This window comes from Sorghum bicolor, chromosome 1 (assembly GCF_000003195.3).
Source record: "Sorghum bicolor cultivar BTx623 chromosome 1, Sorghum_bicolor_NCBIv3, whole genome shotgun sequence".
Taxonomy (NCBI): Eukaryota; Viridiplantae; Streptophyta; class Magnoliopsida; order Poales; family Poaceae; genus Sorghum; species Sorghum bicolor.
In genome coordinates, this window is record NC_012870.2 from 69,931,197 (window position 1) to 69,951,775 (window position 20,579).

Below are 20,579 nucleotides of genomic sequence, written 5' to 3' on the forward strand. Positions count from 1 at the left end.
ATTTTTTAACTACTCGTTTTATTCAAAAAAAATTATACAAATATAGTTAAATTTAAGTTATTTTTGAAAGATTTTTACTAATAAACCAAACCACGACAACTAAAGTGATGTTTTGTATAAATTTTTGAATAAAATGAGCGGTCAAATTGGCCTATAATTGGATTGAGTAGAAATATACAGTAACCTTACTTTTACTTTAGGCCTTGTTTAGTTCGCAAAATTTTTGTTTTTGGCTACTGTAGTATTTTTGTTTTTATTTGACAAATATTGTCCAATCACGGAGTAACTAGACTCAAAAGATTCATCTCACAAATTACAGGTAAACTGTGAAATTAGTTTTTATTTTCTTCCATATCTAATGCTCCATACATACGACCAAAGATTTAATGTGACGGGAAATTTTGAAAATTTATGCGAACTAAACAAGGAGATTGTGTGTATAACCATTTGTACAGCTAAAGTACTCTTAGGTTGTTGCATCGCCACACATTTATGAGTTATCTGCTATTTGTGTAATGCCGAATTTTAACTTTGTGCTAAGACGGTCCAATCTCATACTGTAATTCTACAGACCTCCTAGAATGCTTGTAAACGCATCGTTATATGTTCGAACTCCGCTATCTTATCTATCCCTAATAATGATCAACAAATCTTTTGCCAATTTAAGAAAAGAAAAGGTTCCAGACACAAGAAAACAAAAATATTGTATACGTTCCTTCTCAACGTTTCCAAACAGACCAGCTGGAGAAAGTGCGTACTCCGTATACTCCTATTATTACTGAACGCAATCCTTCTAAAGAGCAAATCAAAGAAAGTGATATTGTTCAAGCAGTTCAAGCGACTCGAGAGAATAAAAACACCACACTTCGAGCGTTTTCCAATTGGCACCAGAAGTGACCCGACCCACTCCCGGAAAAATCTCCTGGCCCTCCCTGATCGCATCCGTCTCACCCCGGCAGCCCGCACCCACACGCACCGGCACCGCCAAGTTGGCACTTGGCAGCACGAACCCAACGGCCAACGCAACCCAACCCAAACCCGGCGCACCGATCGAATAGAAGCCGCAAGAAACCTGCGACGGACCGAGCGAGTCCTGCGCCGTTCTGGAGAGGTCCCGCGCGCGCCCGAACCCTCCACCAGCTTGCGCTCACGCTCACGCTTACGACCCCGGCCGCGAACCGACGACGTCGTGCGCTCGCACCGCCACATCGCCCCACTGCGCGAACCTTCCCGAACAGCCACCGCTCTCCCGCCCTACACCTGTATTTAAGCCGACGCCCCCCTCTCCGTCTCACTCCGATCAACTCAGTGACAGAAGCAGCGAAACATCAATCGCAAAGCGAACCAGGAAAGCGCAAAAGCAATCTCTTCTCTCGATTTCGAATCGCGCTCAGGCGTACTACTACGCTCGTCAGCTCGATTTCTAGCCTTGGTTTGATTTGAGCGAGGGAAAAGGGAGAGATGGCGAGCAGCAAGGGAGAGGGTCCGGCGATCGGCATCGACCTCGGCACCACCTACTCCTGCGTCGGGGTGTGGCAGCATGACCGGGTGGAGATCATCGCCAACGACCAGGGCAACCGCACCACGCCGTCGTACGTGGCCTTCACCGACACCGAGAGGCTCATCGGCGACGCCGCCAAGAACCAGGTCGCCATGAACCCCACCAACACCGTCTTTGGTAAGTCCCCCTCTTTTCCTTGTTCTTCCCTGAACAATTCCAGTTCCTTCTTGTTTCCCCACTAGTTTCAGTTACCTCGTACTCCTAGTATATGAAAGTTGTTTTATTTTATTTTTTTAAAAAAAATAAAAACTATCAACACGACATGCGCTGGCTCCTGCCTCTCAGCAGCCATTGAATCATGCTCTGCTTCCACTCTGTTTTGGCGGCAGAGCATGAATCACTTGTTGCATCTTATGCTATCTATAGATCACAAATTCACAGTAATTTTGAGTTATAAAATCTTCTTCTGTTGTTGTTCATTGGACAGATAATTTTGTGGGCCTATTGGAAAAAATCACAAATTATAATTATTTAGCTATAGAAAAATAATTGTACTAGTTTATTATGTATAAGAATTGTTCTGAAAGTATAGCAACTCTTTTTTATTGTTGTTTATTTTATATAACAGATAATTTGTCATCGTTTTTCTATAGGAAAAACTGTTCATAGTAACTTAAGAGTTGTTAAATACTAATACACTTTTCCTATATGTCAGATGTCTAGTTTATTTGTTAATGCTCATGTAAGGTTAATTTTGTCATCGTTTCGTTATAGGAAAAAAAATGAATCCTCTTTTGCATACTTGTCGTGTAAGATTATTGTCTAAATTTTCGGGCAACTGAGATATAGCAACTCTTATTCTACTACTACTATACTCCATAAATTTTCTGCAAAGAAATAGGCATTCCCTAACACCTCTGTTTCTGCCATGCAGATGCGAAGCGACTCATCGGCCGGCGCTTCTCGGACCCGTCCGTGCAGGCGGACATGAAGATGTGGCCGTTCAAGGTCGTCCCGGGCCCCGCCGACAAACCCATGATCGTGGTGACATACAAGGGCGAGGAGAAGAAATTTTCGGCCGAGGAGATCTCCTCCATGGTGCTCACCAAGATGAAGGAGATCGCCGAGGCCTACCTGAGCACCACCATCAAGAACGCCGTCATCACCGTCCCTGCCTACTTCAACGACTCGCAGCGGCAGGCCACCAAGGACGCCGGTGTCATCGCCGGCCTCAACGTCATGCGCATCATCAACGAGCCCACGGCCGCCGCCATCGCCTACGGGCTCGACAAGAAGGCCGCCAGCAGCGGCGAGAAGAACGTGCTCATCTTCGACCTCGGCGGCGGCACCTTCGATGTGTCCATCCTCACCATCGAGGAGGGCATCTTCGAGGTCAAGGCCACGGCCGGCGACACCCACCTGGGAGGCGAGGACTTCGACAACCGCCTGGTGAACCACTTCGTGCAGGAGTTCAAGAGGAAGCACAAGAAGGACATCAGCGGCAACCCGAGGGCGCTCCGGCGGCTGCGGACCGCGTGCGAGAGGGCCAAGAGGACGCTCTCCTCCACCGCCCAGACCACCATCGAGATCGACTCGCTCTACGAGGGCATCGACTTCTACGCGACCATCACGCGGGCAAGGTTCGAGGAGCTCAACATGGACCTCTTCAGGAAGTGCATGGAGCCCGTGGAGAAGTGCCTCCGCGACGCCAAGATGGACAAGGCGCAGATCCACGACGTCGTGCTCGTCGGAGGCTCCACCCGTATCCCCAAGGTGCAGCAGCTGCTCCAGGACTTCTTCAACGGCAAGGAGCTCTGCAAGAGCATCAACCCCGACGAGGCCGTCGCGTACGGCGCCGCCGTCCAGGCCGCCATCCTCAGCGGCGAGGGCAACCAGAAGGTGCAGGACCTGCTCCTGCTCGACGTCACGCCGCTCTCGCTCGGGCTGGAGACGGCCGGCGGTGTGATGACCGTGCTGATCCCGAGGAACACCACCATTCCTACCAAGAAGGAGCAGGTCTTCTCCACCTACTCCGACAACCAGCCCGGCGTGCTCATCCAGGTGTACGAGGGCGAGAGGACGAGGACCAAGGACAACAACCTGCTCGGCAAGTTCGAGCTGACGGGCATCCCGCCGGCGCCGAGGGGCGTGCCCCAGATCAACGTGACCTTCGACATCGACGCGAACGGCATCCTGAACGTGTCGGCGGAGGACAAGACGACGGGGAAGAAGAACAAGATCACCATCACCAACGACAAGGGCCGTCTGAGCAAGGAAGAGATCGAGCGCATGGTGCAGGAGGCGGAGAAGTACAAGGCCGAGGACGAGGAGGTGAAGCGCAAGGTGGAGGCCCGCAACGCGCTGGAGAACTACGCGTACAACATGCGCAACACGGTGCGGGACGAGAAGATCGCGTCCAAGCTGCCCGCCGAGGACAAGAAGAAGATCGAGGACACGGTGGAGGACGCCATCAAGTGGCTCGACGGCAACCAGCTCGCCGAGGCCGAGGAGTTTGAGGACGAGATGAAGGAGCTGGAGAACGTCTGCAACCCCATCATCTCGAAGATGTACCAGGGCGGCGCGGGCGCGGCGGGCATGGACGAGGACGTGCCCAGCGGTGGCGCCGGCAGCGGAGGTGGCAGCGGCGCCGGGCCCAAGATTGAGGAGGTCGACTAGAGCGAGTCATGAAAAGTGTTGGTTGAGCTGGATTGGATGGTTCTGCATGCAGTGCAGGTCCAGAGTGTGTGTGCTATATATGTCAAGGCTTTAGGCGTTTTATCTGTTCGTGTGCGATAATAATCTGGGGTTAACACACCTACAAGGTGTTCTTTCTGTATTCACTGTCAAGTGATAGTAGGTTCAGTAGGGTGGAACATATATACTATATGCATTAGGCTGAGTAGATAGAGTAAATAATGTGGGAACATCCGTAATGCTATTGTAACAGTCTCTACGAGTTCAGGAGTCCATATATCAATATACTGTTTGTTTCTGTCACTTTTGCATGTTCTGGCATTCTCATCACCTCATGCCTCTGTGCCATTTCTGAACATGAAGTAATAATAGGCAAACGATTTTGTTTGCGTGTGCCTCAGACTATTCACAGATCCGCCAGATTTGTCGATCGGCCTCCAGTTCCCGCTTGGTCTCGGATGTGATCAGGGCTCGACACAAGCGCGGCTAATATCGTGGCTTGCAGACAGTTCAATATTCCTCAAGATTCGGGCAATATTTTTGGTATCAATAAACATAACCGAGCTACGAAGAGAAAAATTGCATTGCTCTTGATCCGAACCAAATGTTTACTTATCTTTCCTCTGCCCAAATCAAATTTCATTGCCCTCTTTTCGATCTCAAATCCAAACGCCGCAAGTTCATCTCCGTCCATTTGGCACATTGATTGCAACTCTTCCTTTTTAATTTGTGGAACTGAGAGACAACTGGTACCAGCCAAAATGTGTGCGCGCGCGCACACACTCATCTCTACTATAGTGGAATACTCAAATTATACTTAGTCTACCCAGTAAAATGTCCCCCGCTGAGAATCCTTAATCATTGTGTACCTAGAAAAATGCACACAGAAATTCATTTTCATTAAAATTAAAGGCTAATAAAACACCCTCATCAAATTTAATGGTCAGGATTGAATGTGGGAAGCCAAACTTCTCACCCAACCTCTCACGAAGGCTTCAAACGCGCGGCACCTAACACACCGCAACCAGGCAACCAGCGATCGAATCTTGTTCCCACCATAAAATGCTCCCACCGTAAAAAATGCAACACCGGTGCTGACACAGTGAAGCTCTATGCCGCCAATGATCCTGCCAGCATCCAAGCTCTCGCACTCGCACCCGACCCGCCGCCACGCTGGCCTACCTGTTCCCTAAACCCTAGGTATCCCGCGATGCCGCGTGCGCTGCAGCTGCAGCATACCCCGCTGCGGGACGTCGCGGTGAGGCGCCCCAAGAATCGACGCCGCGGGGACGGCTGTCCCTGCCGCCGACGGCTAAGGGGACCGAGCCCGTGACGCCCGCCGAGGCGACGGCAACGGAGAAGAAGTGGAGAGTAAGCCTCGGGCCCGATTCGTCCAGGGCGTTGTCGCGGAGCACACGCCAGGCGAAGTAGGTCGAGCACGCAGCCGAGATGGAGGAGCACGAATGTTGGTCGTGCTTCACCCACAGGGAGGCCCTCATGGACATGGAGAAGGGCAGGTCAACCTGTATCCTGCGTCCCCCTCGCAGGAGAACCTCAACGGCACTCCTCTCTCCATCGAAGGCTTTCTATTCGCACTATCGTCTCGAGCTTTTGACCGTAAGATAGACATGCCTGTCGATACTCCATTTTTGTGAATTTTAGCTACGATTTTGTAGATTTTCTTGGGGCAAAATGGTGCCAGAACATGTATGAGAAATACTAGAATGATCTCCTACTAAATATGCCACTCGAACAACACGAATTTAAACTTTCCCCAATTTGGTTCTTCACCTAGGGTTCTCTGATTTTGTGAATTTGAAATTGAAGGATCAATCTTTTTAGGGTGTTTGATGATGGAATGAACTGCTTATTATATGATGAAATTATGGTTAAAATCTCAGACCAATGGGACTTAATTTGGTTGATTTTTGGTAAAGCTTAGTGGAGTTCACATTCCTGTTTTTGCACTGCTGCTATGTTTTTCAGTTCAGAGTCAAGTGCACCACGCAGGTTAGCCAGCTAGACAGCAGGGCTCCTGCTCCTTCGCTTTGATCCCCAAGACATAGTGTTCTCATCTTTGATCGATCTTCATACAAACAGTTGTTTTTACGATAATAGTGGATCCATATTTGAGGTTCTCTTTTGGAGATCTCGAGATGAGATTGAATTAAGAATGGCCCTAGCGCGATTTCCCGGAGCAGAGTTAGAAACATGGATCTAATATTGGTGATAAGTCGTCCTTCTTACTCTTCCACTAACTTATAGACTTATAAATAAATCTATATTCTATTTATTTTAGTATTTATTAATAATATTTTGGAATTATGTGCAGTAAAAGGTATAGAGAAGACACTTATCTAGGTTTATCCGAAACATTTTGCTTTGCGATTTCTTGGTGCAGGACACATCAAGCTGGCCTCGATCGAGAGCAGCCTGGCAGAAGATACATAAGTTCAATCCATGGCAGTGGGCTTCAGGATGTTGTCATCACAAGTTCTTGCTTTGTGGCTACTCAAATTCTCATATTAAACTACTTTATGATTACTGTAGAGACATGGTGTAATTTTATAAAAAAATGCCATGTAGAAGTTTCAATCTTCACAAACTGTAGAGCTTTTCTTCATGGAGATGTTATTTCTTAGTGTTTATAGCTGTCTCCAGCAGTATGTTAAAATATCCCTTTTGTGGGGCAATCTGTTAAATAGTTTCTTTAAAGCATGTTTCAACAGAACATGACAATTTGCCAAAACCTAATCACTCTATCAATGTATGACAAACAACTAGATACTACTAGGAAAAACACTCCTGCATCTCTGCGATGACATGATTCAACAGGAGATAGGTCTCATCTTTACACTCAGTTAAGCAATGGTTCAGACATTGGAATTTGAAGCTTAGTTAACATTTCATTTCCATCCTTGTCGTTTGATATGCTCAGGTCATGCACTTGTTCTTATGGAAGAAAATTTAAATTAATTATTCATATGTTCCCAATATGCTAGGATCTTGACTTGCAATGTGAGGAGTTAATCCAGGAAGAATCTGGCCTTCACTGCAATGTTGAGGTCATGCACGTGCGTTGCAAAGATAATATATGTTTCTCTAACACTGGAGTATATTGCCATCAGTTTTCCTTAATAGCTATCAGTTTTCCTTATACCATGTTTTGTACATAGGCCAGAGGCTCATCTTTAGCAGTTTTATTTTGGAATTATTGCTCAAGATATGGAAGTGTCAGTTTTCTGCTTGTTCTATACACCCTTGCAGTTATTAGGCTTGTGCTTCTTACCCTGTAACTCAGAACAAGATGAGAAAGTGCTAACATCATTTCTTCTTCTTGCTCGACACATACAAGTACTGGAGGTTGAGCAGCAGGTCATTAGAGTTCAGGAACACCTTGTTGGCTATGGCTTAAATCGTCTGAGAGATCTCCTTACACCTTCAATCTGCTTCAGGGCAAGGAAGACAACATTGTTTGCTATGGCTTCAACAATCAACTCGGCACTCTTAGCTGTGTTCATAACAATCTTTCATAACAATGTATTCAGTTCTAAGTCCCCCAGGTCAATTATGTTTTAGCATTTTTGCAGCACTTTGGTTGTTGCTGCCTGCTGGTCCTTTATATTGTAAGCCTCCTAGCAAGAAAATTAATGGCATTTTTAGCCAAAACAACATCCTGGGCGGGGAACACATGATCTGTTTTTTTCCTTAGAAAGTGTCTTGTGTTGTTGTACGTTTTCATAATCAAAGATGGATGCATATCTGAGTTACTGATCATATTTCGCAGTCCTTCGGCTAAAAGTTGGACTTTTGGTCAAACCAAACAAAGAATCTGTACATGGAATTCTCACTAAAGAATCTGTACCTGGAATCCTCATTAGTACTTGTTTACAGATGCTTTGATTCTATTTTGGTTTGGCTACAGATTTATTTTAATAGAGCTGCATCTCTCCACCGTAGATGTGATGGATACTTGTTTTTATCCCCTCCAAATACACAGTTCTACAAAAAGAATGCATTGGTACTCTATTCCTTACCGGTTGTTTTTAATTCCTTAATCACCTGTGCCCCTTCATCTCTTGTGTCTTCGTTTGGCTGTTTTTTAAAGCATCTATTAAATGCCGCCGTGGCGTTAGCACGGGCACCATACTAGTCAAAGCAAGTAGACAAGTCACAAGTCTTTCAGTAAGTATTTTGGGCCCAAATGATCGAGCTCAAGAATATGGCCCACCAATAACTCGAGCATTTGCTAAAAAAGAAAATGGAGCAATCTGAACAAACCAATCAGCCCGGCTTACATTTCCCTCCTCGCGCAGCCCACGGGCAACATGTCGGCATGTCGCCGGCGCTCCCTCGGCACGAGCGACAGGACAATCGTCTCGTCCCTGCCGGCTCCGATGCATCCAGGACAATAACAAAAAGAAAAGAAAAGAAAAAAAGGACAACCTCCAAAGAAACTTGATCAGATCCCGGCCTGCTCTTGTCACTTCACTGAAGAACCAATTGCAGTAAAGAACATGAAAGAACGATTGCAGAAGCGAAGGGAAATAACATCTAGAGACTTACTCAGTTGTTAAAAGAATTTTAATTTCTTTGCGGAGGAGAGAGTTGTTTATGAAGCCATTGCCTTTTCTTGTACCAGCTTCGAGGAAGTAACTACTGAGGTGCTGTTTGGTTCACTCATTTAGTCATTTTGCAGCGTCATCGGTTCGCACCGCCAGCAGATAACGCAAGTTGTTGTTTGTTTCAAGTACTATGTAATCCGATGCTACGAGAATAAATACGGCTGTGCAGAGCATCGATTACACCCACGATCATCACTCGAGCTACGAAGATAAAAATTGCATTGCCTCGAGTGAAATGATTTCCCAAGACTCCATAGCAAGTTGAAGGAAATGGATTTTGATCTTGATTTTATTCATGTTGTAGTTGTACATTTCATAAAAAAAATGCTGTAGTTGTACAAGGCAGTTAGGTCCGATCTCTGTGCTAGAGAACCATTTCCCCCCTATTGGTTACTTTTTCTCACAAATATAAATGAGCATTTCTGCCTAGCCCCTTTTAGCTGTTCATCTGCCACTGTTACTATTGTGAGACATCTACTTATAATTTTTGCATTCTTATGTCCCACAATCCGGCCCACGGACTCGTGGAGAAGGCCCAGAGTGTAGGTTGTTGGGCTTTATATTACCAAAAAATACCAATAAAGCAGTGGAGTTTGGTCTGCACTCCGCAGCACGCAGCAGGCAGCACAGCATATACTAGGTGCCTGCCTCCCCCTGACAAAAGCAGAGAGGAAAAATGGTTATAATGCGAATTAGCCACTGAACACCTCAGCGGATATTTTATGTTTGTAAATTCGGATGATTGTACTTGTACATCAGGAAGCAAAATCCCTGGCTGTAGGCGAAAGGTCACGGACGAAAGCGACTGAAACGAAACTCTTGACGCGAAAGAAATTCGGTAAAGCCACTAAGGCTGCACTCGAAAACCCAAAACTTTACAAGATTCCCTATCACATCGAATCTTGCGGCACTTGCATAGAACATTAAATATAGATAAAAAAGATAACTAATTGCACAGTTTACCTGTAAATCACGATACGAATCTTTTAAGTTTAGCTACTCCATGATTGACAATGTTTATCAAATAAAAACAAAAGTGCTACAGTGTCAAAATCCAAAAAAAATTTAGATCTAAACAAGGCCTAAACAAATTCCCCTACAACGCTCAGTGCACGCAGATGATGCAGCCGTGTGGCAGAGGCTACTAGTGCAGCAACTGCAGGCACTATCAGCAATCGTTTTGGCACGCAGGGAGAATTCTCCGTCACAAACCGTTTTGGCGCGCAGTAGGAGTAACCAGCAAGCAATCATCCACCAAACTACCAAATTAATAAAGCACGCTTCTCTTCGCCCTTTACCTTGAGCCTTTGCTTTCAAAAGTCCAAAGCACGAGGAAGACCACCAGAGGAGCTAACACTAACATAACGGCGGGACGCTTATCCACAGCAAATATCGCGGCCAGAGCCAACAGAAAAAAAAAAGTAGCGTTATCATACGCGACACCACCTACTGCCGAATAAGCACGGCACGACGTGAAAAAGTCCCGCGACCTGGCTTATCAAACTCGTAACCCCTCCTAGCCTGCTCACAGCCTATGCCAAGTTGCCATTCTCGCTCACAGTCATGGACCAGCTGCAACAGGGCCTGTTGTTTATAAAAAAAAACGGAGCAGAAGAACTCGCAAATGGCCATGGCCTTTGGGACGGGTGAGAGGCCACTTATCGAAACGATGAGATGCAGATATGGGGTCCCTTCCTTCCCTTGCTGCGGCGAGACGGGGCCAAGCTGCCACTTCGCAATCGCTGTCGAGGCCTATCACTCTATCAGGACAGGCCCCATCTTCCTGTGCTGGGCCAACATCGAGTCAACAGGGTCTTGTACCATTAAACAAGCGCATTATCCCCCAAGAAGAAACTTTGTTGTAGCTACAATATACTCAATTTTTAAGTGGATCCGACGACGCTAAACAAAATCTAAATCTCTTGGATGGGAACCAAACAGTGATGCCTTCTTGTCTTGAGCAGTTGAGCTTGCCACACTCGTATAGCCAAGCACAGTTATGTCCAAGCGCATGTAAAAAAAAGGTGCAGCAAGGATTCCCCCCCCCCCCCCCTCCTATATCTCTTTCTGTATTTCCCCCCTTTTATTACTATAAGTACGGCAACACTAGCTGGACCTGTTTGTGAACTGTGCGTGGCCGTGAGATCGGCCAATCAATCATGAACCGGCCGGGGAGGCGGGAAAGCAACAGAGTAAATTGCAGCGCAGGGCATGAGCGAGAGCGATGCGATGCAGGTGCCACCGTGTCAGGATGAGGCCGATGGAGCCAGGGTGTCAACCTGGCTGGTTAGGACCTGCCCCTGCATCCGGGGCGTGGAATATCCAAAGATCTTGTCACTTTCATTTCTTTAATAATGGATATTAAAATCTAGCTTCATTAGAATCAGACCAATTATTATAAGTAACGTACCAACAACACAAGTTCTTCGTCACAGTAAACAAGAAACATAAACGAAATAAGGTTTGTACTAAATATAGCCAACTAATCTTGTAGATAACCATCCAAGAGCTAAAAAACTGCAAAGCTGATGACTCTAAAAACTGTCCAACTTGGATCAACTATTCTCGCTGATCATCATGCCTTTGCAGGCTTGCCCACTACCGAAACAAGTGAGTGTTACAAACAGTTATGTCCACACATTCATGGGGTTTTACGGAGAATGACTATCTAGAAGGCTAGAACCAGTATACTTACGGGTTACTATTACACTACAGCCCTTTTTATCATCTGCTATTTCACGGCTGCACCATCCCTACGCGTAGTCTATCGCTGATGGGCGAAATGCAAACCGTGTTCCCATTTCTTTTCAGAAGAAACGGTGCAACCGACAATCATCTGCACGTAAATGTTCGCTGCTTGCCAATCTCTGTAAAGCCCATAGGAAACAAAACTATAAGCATGGCTGCATGGTCATGCAGTCACTGGCCTTTGGTTGACCCTTGTTGCTGCCAAAAAGACATGCATGCATCATGGGCTGATGGCGGCAAGTTGGCAACCGTCGCACCTCCCAGTGCGGTTGACGTGGAAGCTATCATCGGTGCCGAGATGGCGCGAGCAATCTGCAGGCGACAAGCATCTACAGAGAAAAAAGTATTCAGGCGATGGCCTGTCCCAGGTCCGGCCGTCCCCTGTCCGTATAGTACGTCCTTTCAGGGAAGGAAGAAAAAGTCCATTTCGTTCCCTAGAAAAATGAAAAAGTATATCCCATGTACGTACACACCATGCAAAAGGAGCACTAGTTTATATACTACTACTCCAGTCCAGACTCCATCTTGCCCGTACGAGTACCTCATAGGCCAAACCGCCATGGACGACGAAAGTGACCGCCCGGATTAAATTGTACTTAAACCAAAAGATTTTCGGTAAAGCCACCAGACAATCATCTCATAACGCTCAGTGGACGCAGATGCAGCCCTATGGCAGGATGAACATTGAGCAACTAGCTACTTCTTCTAATCGTCGGCAAAGCCGCAAAGATTTACAGGCAAAACCGCAAAAGCCAGAGTTGTGCCAATAAGCAAGCACTCCGCGTCCACGACGTGGAAAAGCCCGGCGCCCCCGCCCCCCGGCTTATCATTTATCAATCAAACCTTTCTCCGTCCCCGGCGCTGCAGGTTGATGTGCCATTCCTTTTCCGGCGGGGCAGCTGCAACCGCGCCGGTTCTCTTTCTTTTTTCGGCAGATTGCGATCGCAGTCGCAGCTGGGAGAGGAGAGAAGAAGCGGCCCCTGGCCCTGCAGGGTGCCGGACAGGCCACCTCGCCGGCCTATCGAGACGATAATGATGAGGTGCAATGCATGCAGAAAAGAGAACCATACCATACCATACGTTTGTGATCTTGGAGCGACGGCGCCAAGGTGCCACTTCGCATGCAGTCGCCAGTCGCTGTCAAATACCACCTCCAGCTCGACAGCTCGAGTCAACCAAGATTGTATTAGGAAATGCTTATTAATCCATCATTATCCTCCAGGAAACTAGATATTGTTCTTTTGTTATTATTAGTCGTTGTTAGCTTGGCACAGGGAGGGAGAAACGAGCGCGCGTCGGAAGAAACAACTAGTGCCTGTTTCCTTGGTGCAGAAACGAAGGACGGCAGCAGGACGCCGTCACCATACAGCTCGTACGTAGTGGTACGTGTAGGTGTACGTCCATCCAGATTCTAGCACGTGCATCAACAGCAGCAGCAAGCAAGGGGCAAAAAAAAAAAAAACACGCCACCAAACGAGGGCCTTTGTTCGCGACTTGAGCAAAGGTGACAACGCCGTGCCGATCATCAATCATACTAATTCATAAAGCTGGCAGGAGGAGGGAGGCAAGGAAAACAACACGCCAACTTGCGCGGGACTTGAAAACGATGCGTTCTTTGGCTGCGTGGCTGATAACCTGATAAGGTGGAGGAGGCGCCGCATGGAAAACAACACGACACAAGCAAGCACAGGGAGGGAGCCAGGGTGGCGACCTGGCCGGTTAGGCCCTGCCTCTGCCTCCGGGGTGAAATGAAATACTCCAAACATTTTTTTTGTCACTTTCAGGGAAGCATTTAGAAACCATTGTGTCAGCAATCAGCATTCACTGTGCCGCCTCAATGGCATCGCATGAAGCCAAAACTTAAAACTAATTGTTGAGCTAAACATAGGACGCGGCCGGACTAGACATATCCATTGGAAGTCTTGAGAAGCATAAGAGCATCTCCAACCATTATGCATTTGAAGTTATGTATTTTAGGCAAATTGCAAACCCCCAAATGAAAATGGCAAGGCTAAAATCGGTTGATCTCCAACCGTTATGCAAAATGCCAAGTCCATCTTTTTTTTCCGGAAATTTTGTTTCGCGGCACTCCTTCCCGCGCGGCCAATCGATCCCGCGCCAAACAGCCCGCCGTCGTCTCCCCTTCACCAATTCCCGCGCCAAACAGCCGCGCAGTACCGATCGTGAGCTGCGCAGTTCGTCGTTCCCGTTCGCAGTACCGATCGCATTACCGATCTCCCGTTCCGTTAGTTCCCGTTCACCGTACCAGTTCGTCGTCTGTTGGCCATCAGTTCGTCGTCGTACAGGTTCGCCCCTTGGCTCTAGTACCGATCTCCATCAGGTCCTGTTCCCCATCAGTTTCCGGTCGCCGCCATCAATTCGTCGTCAAGGCAGGTCGCCGCCATCAGTCAAGCCGTTGCAGCTCGCGAGCAGCAGAATTTCGTGAAGCCAACATGGGATCGAGGGAACCGGAGAATGGATCTAGCCGTATTGCACAGCGCATCGCCAAGCTGGCGAAGGAGGACGCGCAATGCTTCTCCTATCGCGCGAAGTGGTGGCGGCGCGAAGGGAAATCACGCGAAGGGAAGAAAAAAGCCCGCGAGGTGGAACCGAGAATCCCGTGATCTCTATTTGCATAGCCGGACTCCTTTGGCATATATGCCAAGTTTCCCCCTCCAAATGCATAGCTATGTAAAATGCAAAGTCCAAATGCATAACGATTGGAGGGTTTTTTTTTGGAGTTTTATGCATTTTGGTAAATGCCAAGTCTATTTGCATAATGGTTGGAGTTGCTCTAACAGCAAACCTAACCCCGTAGACCTGCAAAAGTTTCAGGCTGAATAATCTCATCTCGTGAGATTGATCCGAACAAAGGTAAGAGTATAGAAGGCATTGCTGATAGACACTGAGCACTTCTATATTGATGACAGATAAGATACAGTTTCCACACTTGTCTTCCAGAAATTCCTGGAAACTAGACAGAATCCTACAGCACCACTAAACCCCATTAAGACTCTTGACAAATCCTAAAGACACTGGCATGTTCTCTTTTTTTCCTAGTTTCCACCAATTTCAGATGAATTACCCAACAATGCCAACAAAGCAAACCTCAATCTATGGAAAATGACTATAAATTATGCCCTATACATCCAGTTGCCATTCTGTAGAACAAACAGATTCGATTGCTCGTGTCAGGTGATGCACAGATTGTACCACATCGAGCAAGACAACTAGTCTTTTGACACAGCGAAAACAAAATATAATACATAAGGTGTCACCAGAAGAACATATCAAAACCAAGAACTAAGTAATGCAGACATGTTCCTTGTGATCTGTAGAATATTCCTAAACTGTTCCAAATGCTGCAATGGCCAACTACCAGAATGCTTCAATCAATTAGGACTGTTTCTGATCAAAATTAGCAAAACTGAGCTGCGTTTGTTGTACAGTAGCCTTGTGGTAACAGTTGGGAACCTCCGCACCATATGTGTCTCCCCGCAAGCTATAGGGTTAGGAGAAAACAAAACATCACTCAAGTGCTAAGAACAATGGACTAGTAACTACTACAAGGGCATCCATCACACACCTTGAACAAGTTTCATTGGCACCATGACGAAGGTGGCCTCATGGACACATGCACTTCATGTTCTTCAGGACCAACGCGGAATTTTGGGACAATAATCTCCAGGCCTGTCCCTGTTTCATCACGGTATGCTTCCAAAGTAGCGTCTTCAGGGATCCGGGTAGGCAGTGGAATTTCCCGGACAAACTCACCAGGTGGGCAATGCTCAGGAGCAGGATCTGCCAACTTGAAAGTCCGATCATGCCTTTTCAGGAAAGGCATCCGACCAACGCTAGTGCATGATACCTTAACAATCCCATTTGTAAGAGTATTCTTCCATGAAACCTTCACCTTCTGAAAATCAGCGAAGGGCAGGCTGATAATGATCAAGTAGCCCTTGCTGTCCTCATATATTGTTTTTGCAGCAGTTACTGGTCCAGAGGCATGGCGCATCACACCTGAGAAGTCATTCATCCATGTTGGCTCAAAGGTGTGGCTCACATCCATGTCTTGGGCCTTGTCTGAATTCGAGTTGCTGCAATCCTCTTCCATTGCAGCCGGTGAGGAATCCTTCCTGCGCTTGTTACAGGTGGCCGTGATCTCCATGCCATCCCCAGAACTGTGATTGGATGGTTGTGTCGAGAGGTTAAGGCCAGAACCGTTCAGCAACTTCTTGTGGTGCCCATGTGAGCTGCTCTTTGCAGGAGCCATGGTTGCTGGCCTCTCGAGCTCAAAGTCTGTGCTCGGCAAATTCCTCCAGGACTCAAAATCACTGGCCTCAGTTGGGACCGAGAAATTGGCATCCCTCCCAGTGAGCTCCATCCACCTCTTTAAATCAGCCTCAGGTACACCTGCCAAGTTTGGCGCCCTCACGATTTCGATCCCGTGAAGACACTGCGGGTTAGAGAGCCCACGATAGTGCTTGCGCTGCATCCGGTGTGAGCGCACAAACCCTTTGTCTGCGCTGAAAGGGAACTGTGGTTCCCCAAGGCGCGAGTGCCCATTCATGAAGCTCCTCAGCTGCATCTTCCCCAGGGCATTCTCCGGCCGCTCCTTAAACACCCACATGTACATGTTCTCCATGTCGTGCTGCACCAGGAAAGCATCCAGTGTGGCACTATTACCGTTCCCGCCGGTGGTGGTGGTGGTGGTGGCAGCAGCCTTCGCCTTGCCACCCTTGTCAGCGGACATGACTGGCTTGAAGTAGTGGGTGAAGAAGAACCACGCTCCCCAGATGCTATCATTCCTCTTGACGCACTTGCGCGCAGCGCTGGAACCGGAGCCCTTGGTGTGGGACACGGCGACCATGGTGGTCGCGGCAGCTGCTGGGGCCGTGACAGGCCCGGCGGCAGCGGGCGAATCCGAGTCGTAGTGCTGCGGGCCGCCGAGACCGACATCTAGCATGTCAACGTTGACGTCGTGCGACGCCGGAGGGGGCGGAGACGGGTCGGCGGCGAGGGGGAGGTTGATGTCAGGGGGGGCGACCGCCGCGGCATGTAGGCAGCGGCGGAAGGGCCCCTGTGGCTGGAGGAAGAGGTCGAAGTCGTCGTGGGAGGCGGTGTCCATGGAGAGGAAGGTGGAGGGGCCCTGGTGCGGGTGGTGGGCCGTTGCGGTGTCCATGGAGAGCGCGGTGAGCAGCGACTCGCCCATGGCGGCGGCGGCGGCGGCGGCCGTCGTCCTCCTGGCGGCTCGCTCCTCGTCCGCCTGCTGCTCCCCTTCCGTCGCCGCCGCTACGCTGTCCAAATCGTCGGCGCTTCCTCCTCCACCGCCTCCGCACGGCGCGCTCCTCTCCTCCGAATCGCTCCACGAGCATCAGTTAGCGACCAGGCTTCACACCTCCCTCGCGTCCATCCGCCGGCCGAGAGGAAATGGGGGCAGTGTTGTTACCTTTCAAATCACGCGGAAAACCGGATCAATACCTCCATCCAGGACCCAAATCTAAGAAGCAGGAATCCACAGGACCAGAGATCCGGTCCGGCGGAAAGAGGAGCACGTACCTACGCAGGTCCAAGAAACCCGGAGCTCTCAAATCGACGAACCGCCTCCACCATCCACCCGAACGACGGCCCAAGAATCCCTCCCTTCCTGCTGCTGCGGTGCGTTGCAATCAAATCAAATGAAAAAAAAAAATCAAGCGTGTAATCCAATCGGCGGGCGGGGGCTCGTCGCGGTCGCGGTCGATGATGGATGAGCACGGCGGGTGGGGGAGGTGGGAAGGGGGAAGACGGTAACGGAGGCAGGGAGAGTTAAAGGCGGAGGCGCCGGTGGGGGCGCAGCCAGCCCGGTGAGCCGCGGCCTCCCCCAGAAGGAGCCTGGACGCGAGGGGTGGGGTGGGGGGCCGTTACTTGACGGTGACGGCTGGAGCAAGCCGCATCGGCGAGGCGGAACGGAAGGGGACGGCCCGCGCCTTGCTGCCTGTCGTGTGCCTGGTAACTCGCCGCGGCAAAAGCATGCGGCGCGAGTGGCGTTGCGTTGGGGTGGGGTGGGGGTGGTGCGGCCGGGGTGGGTGGATGGGCTCGCCCCCCGAGTCTCGCTCGCGCATCCCTGCCTGATCTCCTTGTTTTTGCTTTTTTTTTATCGGTGTGCCACTGCCACCCATCCTGCTCTTGCTCACCGATTTTTTCCCCATTTCTGGGGGCGAGGTGTTTCGTGCTCCCTGTGTAAAAAAGAGGGGGTCGTTTTAGAATTTCAGACATCTTATTTGATCATCCGTTTTATTTAAATTTTTTTCATAAATATTATATATTTTGTTAAGACCTATTTTATCATTAGATATACTTTACTAATAATTTATTTATTTTATAATTTACATAAAATTTTTGAATAAGACGAACGGTCAAACACGATTTCTAAAAGTCAAAAACGTCACTTTTTTTAGGACGGAGGGAGTACGTCTTGGGATATACTGCTAGATCCAGGGCTGGTTTAGTTCCCATTAAGGACCCGTTCGGTTAAGCTAAAATCTGGCCAGAAATAATTTTAGTTGACAAAATCTATTCAAATTAGAATAAAAATTCCGCCTGGAATATTTCCAGGGAACCAATCCCCTTCAAACAAACGGGCCCTATAAGTTTTGGTACGATAGCATATGTATAAATGTAGTAATCAGTATTTAATCATTAACTAATTAGCTTCAAAGATTTTATTTCGTAAAATACATATAAATTGTATAATTAATTATTTTTTATTTATATTTAATAATTTATATATATGTTCAAAGACTTGATGAAATAGGTGAAAAGTATTTAGATGAGAACTAAATAAGGCCTTAGTCCTTGTTTAGTTCCAAATTTTTTTGGAAATCGACGATGTAGCACTTTCGTTTATATTTGACAAATATTGTCCAATCATGAACTAATTAAGCTCAAAAGATTCGTCTCATCAATTCCGACCAAACTGTGTAATTAATTTTTATTTTCATCTATATTTAATACTCCATGCATGCGTCTAAAGATTCGATGTGATGGAGAATCTGAAAACTTTTGCAAATTTTTTCGGGAACTAAACAAGGCCTTAGTAAAAATAAAATATTGCAAATACAGAGGCGTTGCACGGTTGGTACGAAAGTCATGACTTTGTTTTACTGCAAAATCACGTCGGCGACCTTCAAGGATTGTGTGTATTTATTATTGCAGCTGGATCAAGTGGTACGAGTACAAAGAACTCTTGTTTTTGGAACTAGCAACGCATTAGGATATTGCGGTCAGTGCGGGGAAAAATCGGTAGTTCGGTACGTCCTGCCATGGGTTGAGTTGACTAGAGATTGCGGCTTTCCCTTGATAGCTGGGATCTCCTTTCGGAAAAAAATTGTTAGCTGGGAGTACAAGCCCCGTGCCTGTGTCCTGTCCTTAGCAACCAAGTTCCCGAAACATAGGGTACGTGGTACGGGAACGTAGTACGCGGTACGACATTTTCATAAACTATAAAACGTAGGGGGTATATAGCTTTGTCTCGTTCCTTTAAGTTGCGGAACGCGTTCCACTCTCTAAAGGAACGTGTTTGAGACGTAGTGGTTGGCTCAGGTAGTTTTACATGTTGTTTTGAATCAAATGAGTTCGATTCCTAGCGTGATATAGTTTACTATTGTATTTTTGTTTCATTTAGGGCTGTCCAACTCCAACCTTAAGGCTCATTGCAGGTCTAGGCCAATGAGTCAATCACCATCTAGATTTTTCGCCGACCGCTCACGGACGGACACGGCGCAGTATGCACACACACCACGAAGTTCCATAGTCGCTTGAGACTGACGTTGCTATGATTGCTCCTATATATGATTCGTGTTCCATCGCATTTGGGAACGATGTTCCATGATGTTCCCGTTCCACGTTTCAGGACGAAGTTCCCGAAACGGGGAACGTGCTCATGTTCCCGTACCCCGGCTGCTAAGGTCCTGTCCTACGGATGTCAAGCTACTGTGCTGTGGACGAGTTCTTCTCCTTGACCTTGTCCAATGACCTCCTTTTCAGATGACAGATTTGATGAGTAACAAGAAAACTGCATCGACAGTTATTTAGAGACAAAGAGAGTAACAGATTTGATGACATACATTTTTTAATATATATATATATATATATATATATAATTAAAGTTGTTTCTCAGGAAGCGTAAACGACAATTATTTAGAGATGAAGGGAGTACAACTTTGTAGTTAAAAAGTTATTAATTTGAAGTGGTTTAGTGTCTCAAATATGTTTTGAAGGTTATAGATTTTAAAATTTAAAATTTAAAATTTCTAAGCGATCTCAAACTTTAACATAGTTAATACCAAAGTTTCATTAGCGACATGTTCTACATATTTGATATTAACAAGTTTTTTTATTTAGAGTCATATTGAGTCTCAAATATGTGTTTAAAATTTAAATATTTGAGACTTTTTTTGAATTTTTCAAATTATGGAGATACATCTTATACCAAGTTGTAGTACTTGATAATATTTAAAACTTTGTAGTTAAGTATTTTTCATTTAAGTTTATTTAGTAGCCAAAATATCTAATATAAGATTACGAAATATTGATAAAAAAAGATAGCATATTGTATATAGATATGAATGAGTGTGTGATGCAACGGAAGAGACGCGGTAGTGTTGAGTGGCAAGTCGTGAGTTTGATTCTCCAGAGTTACAAATTTTTTAGATTTTTTAGGTTTTGTGACGAATATTAACTGTGACCTTGCAATGTTTGTACACTCAAATTATGCGAAATGTCAGGTTAAACATAGTTTTGTTCCTTCTAACTCTTGGATGTTTGTTTGCAGTTAAAGTTGACAGCCCGCTCCGACCTGCGATCCGCACATTCTACCGATGTACTGTATGACCGTATTTTACGCCAACACCGCTATAAATGATTTTGTATGGGCACCTAGAGGCTATGGACATGAAATGAAAAAGAAGGAACTCTCTAGATTTTAGGTGTCTGAAATATACAGTATATGCTGAAGTAACGATCTTCAC

The 20,579-nt window shown here is 46.9% G+C and overlaps 2 protein-coding genes and 1 long non-coding RNA gene across 3 annotated transcripts; 2 read left to right on the top strand and 1 right to left on the bottom strand.

Moving 5' to 3' along the window:
* LOC8084921 (heat shock cognate 70 kDa protein) lies at window positions 1,286-4,498 on the top strand. Its single transcript, XM_002465423.2, has 2 exons — window positions 1,286-1,678; window positions 2,436-4,498. The coding sequence occupies exons 1-2, from the start codon at window positions 1,462-1,464 to the stop codon at window positions 4,175-4,177; spliced, it is 1,959 nt and encodes a 652-aa protein (XP_002465468.1). The 5' UTR covers window positions 1,286-1,461; the 3' UTR covers window positions 4,178-4,498.
* LOC110435410 lies at window positions 5,247-7,972 on the top strand. Its single transcript, XR_002453071.1, has 2 exons — window positions 5,247-5,812; window positions 6,597-7,972. It is a non-coding gene; the product is annotated as an uncharacterized LOC110435410 (long non-coding RNA).
* On the bottom strand, window positions 14,465-17,434 carry LOC110435391. Its single transcript, XM_021460892.1, has 3 exons — window positions 17,128-17,434; window positions 15,155-17,017; window positions 14,465-15,070 (listed from the first exon to the last, which is right to left on the bottom strand). Exon 2 carries the CDS (start codon window positions 16,778-16,780, stop codon window positions 15,167-15,169), a length of 1,614 nt encoding a protein of 537 aa, XP_021316567.1. The 5' UTR covers window positions 16,781-17,017; window positions 17,128-17,434; the 3' UTR covers window positions 14,465-15,070; window positions 15,155-15,166.

Coding starts and splice junctions, on each gene's coding strand:
- LOC8084921 (XM_002465423.2), top strand. CDS start 1,462: ATGGCGAGCAGCAAGGGAGAGGGTCCGGCGATCGGCATCGACCTCGGC. Junction 1,679..2,435: donor CCCCACCAACACCGTCTTTG/GTAAGTCCCCCT, acceptor TCTGCCATGCAG/ATGCGAAGCGACTCATCGGC.
- LOC110435391 (XM_021460892.1), bottom strand. CDS start 16,780: ATGGGCGAGTCGCTGCTCACCGCGCTCTCCATGGACACCGCAACGGCC.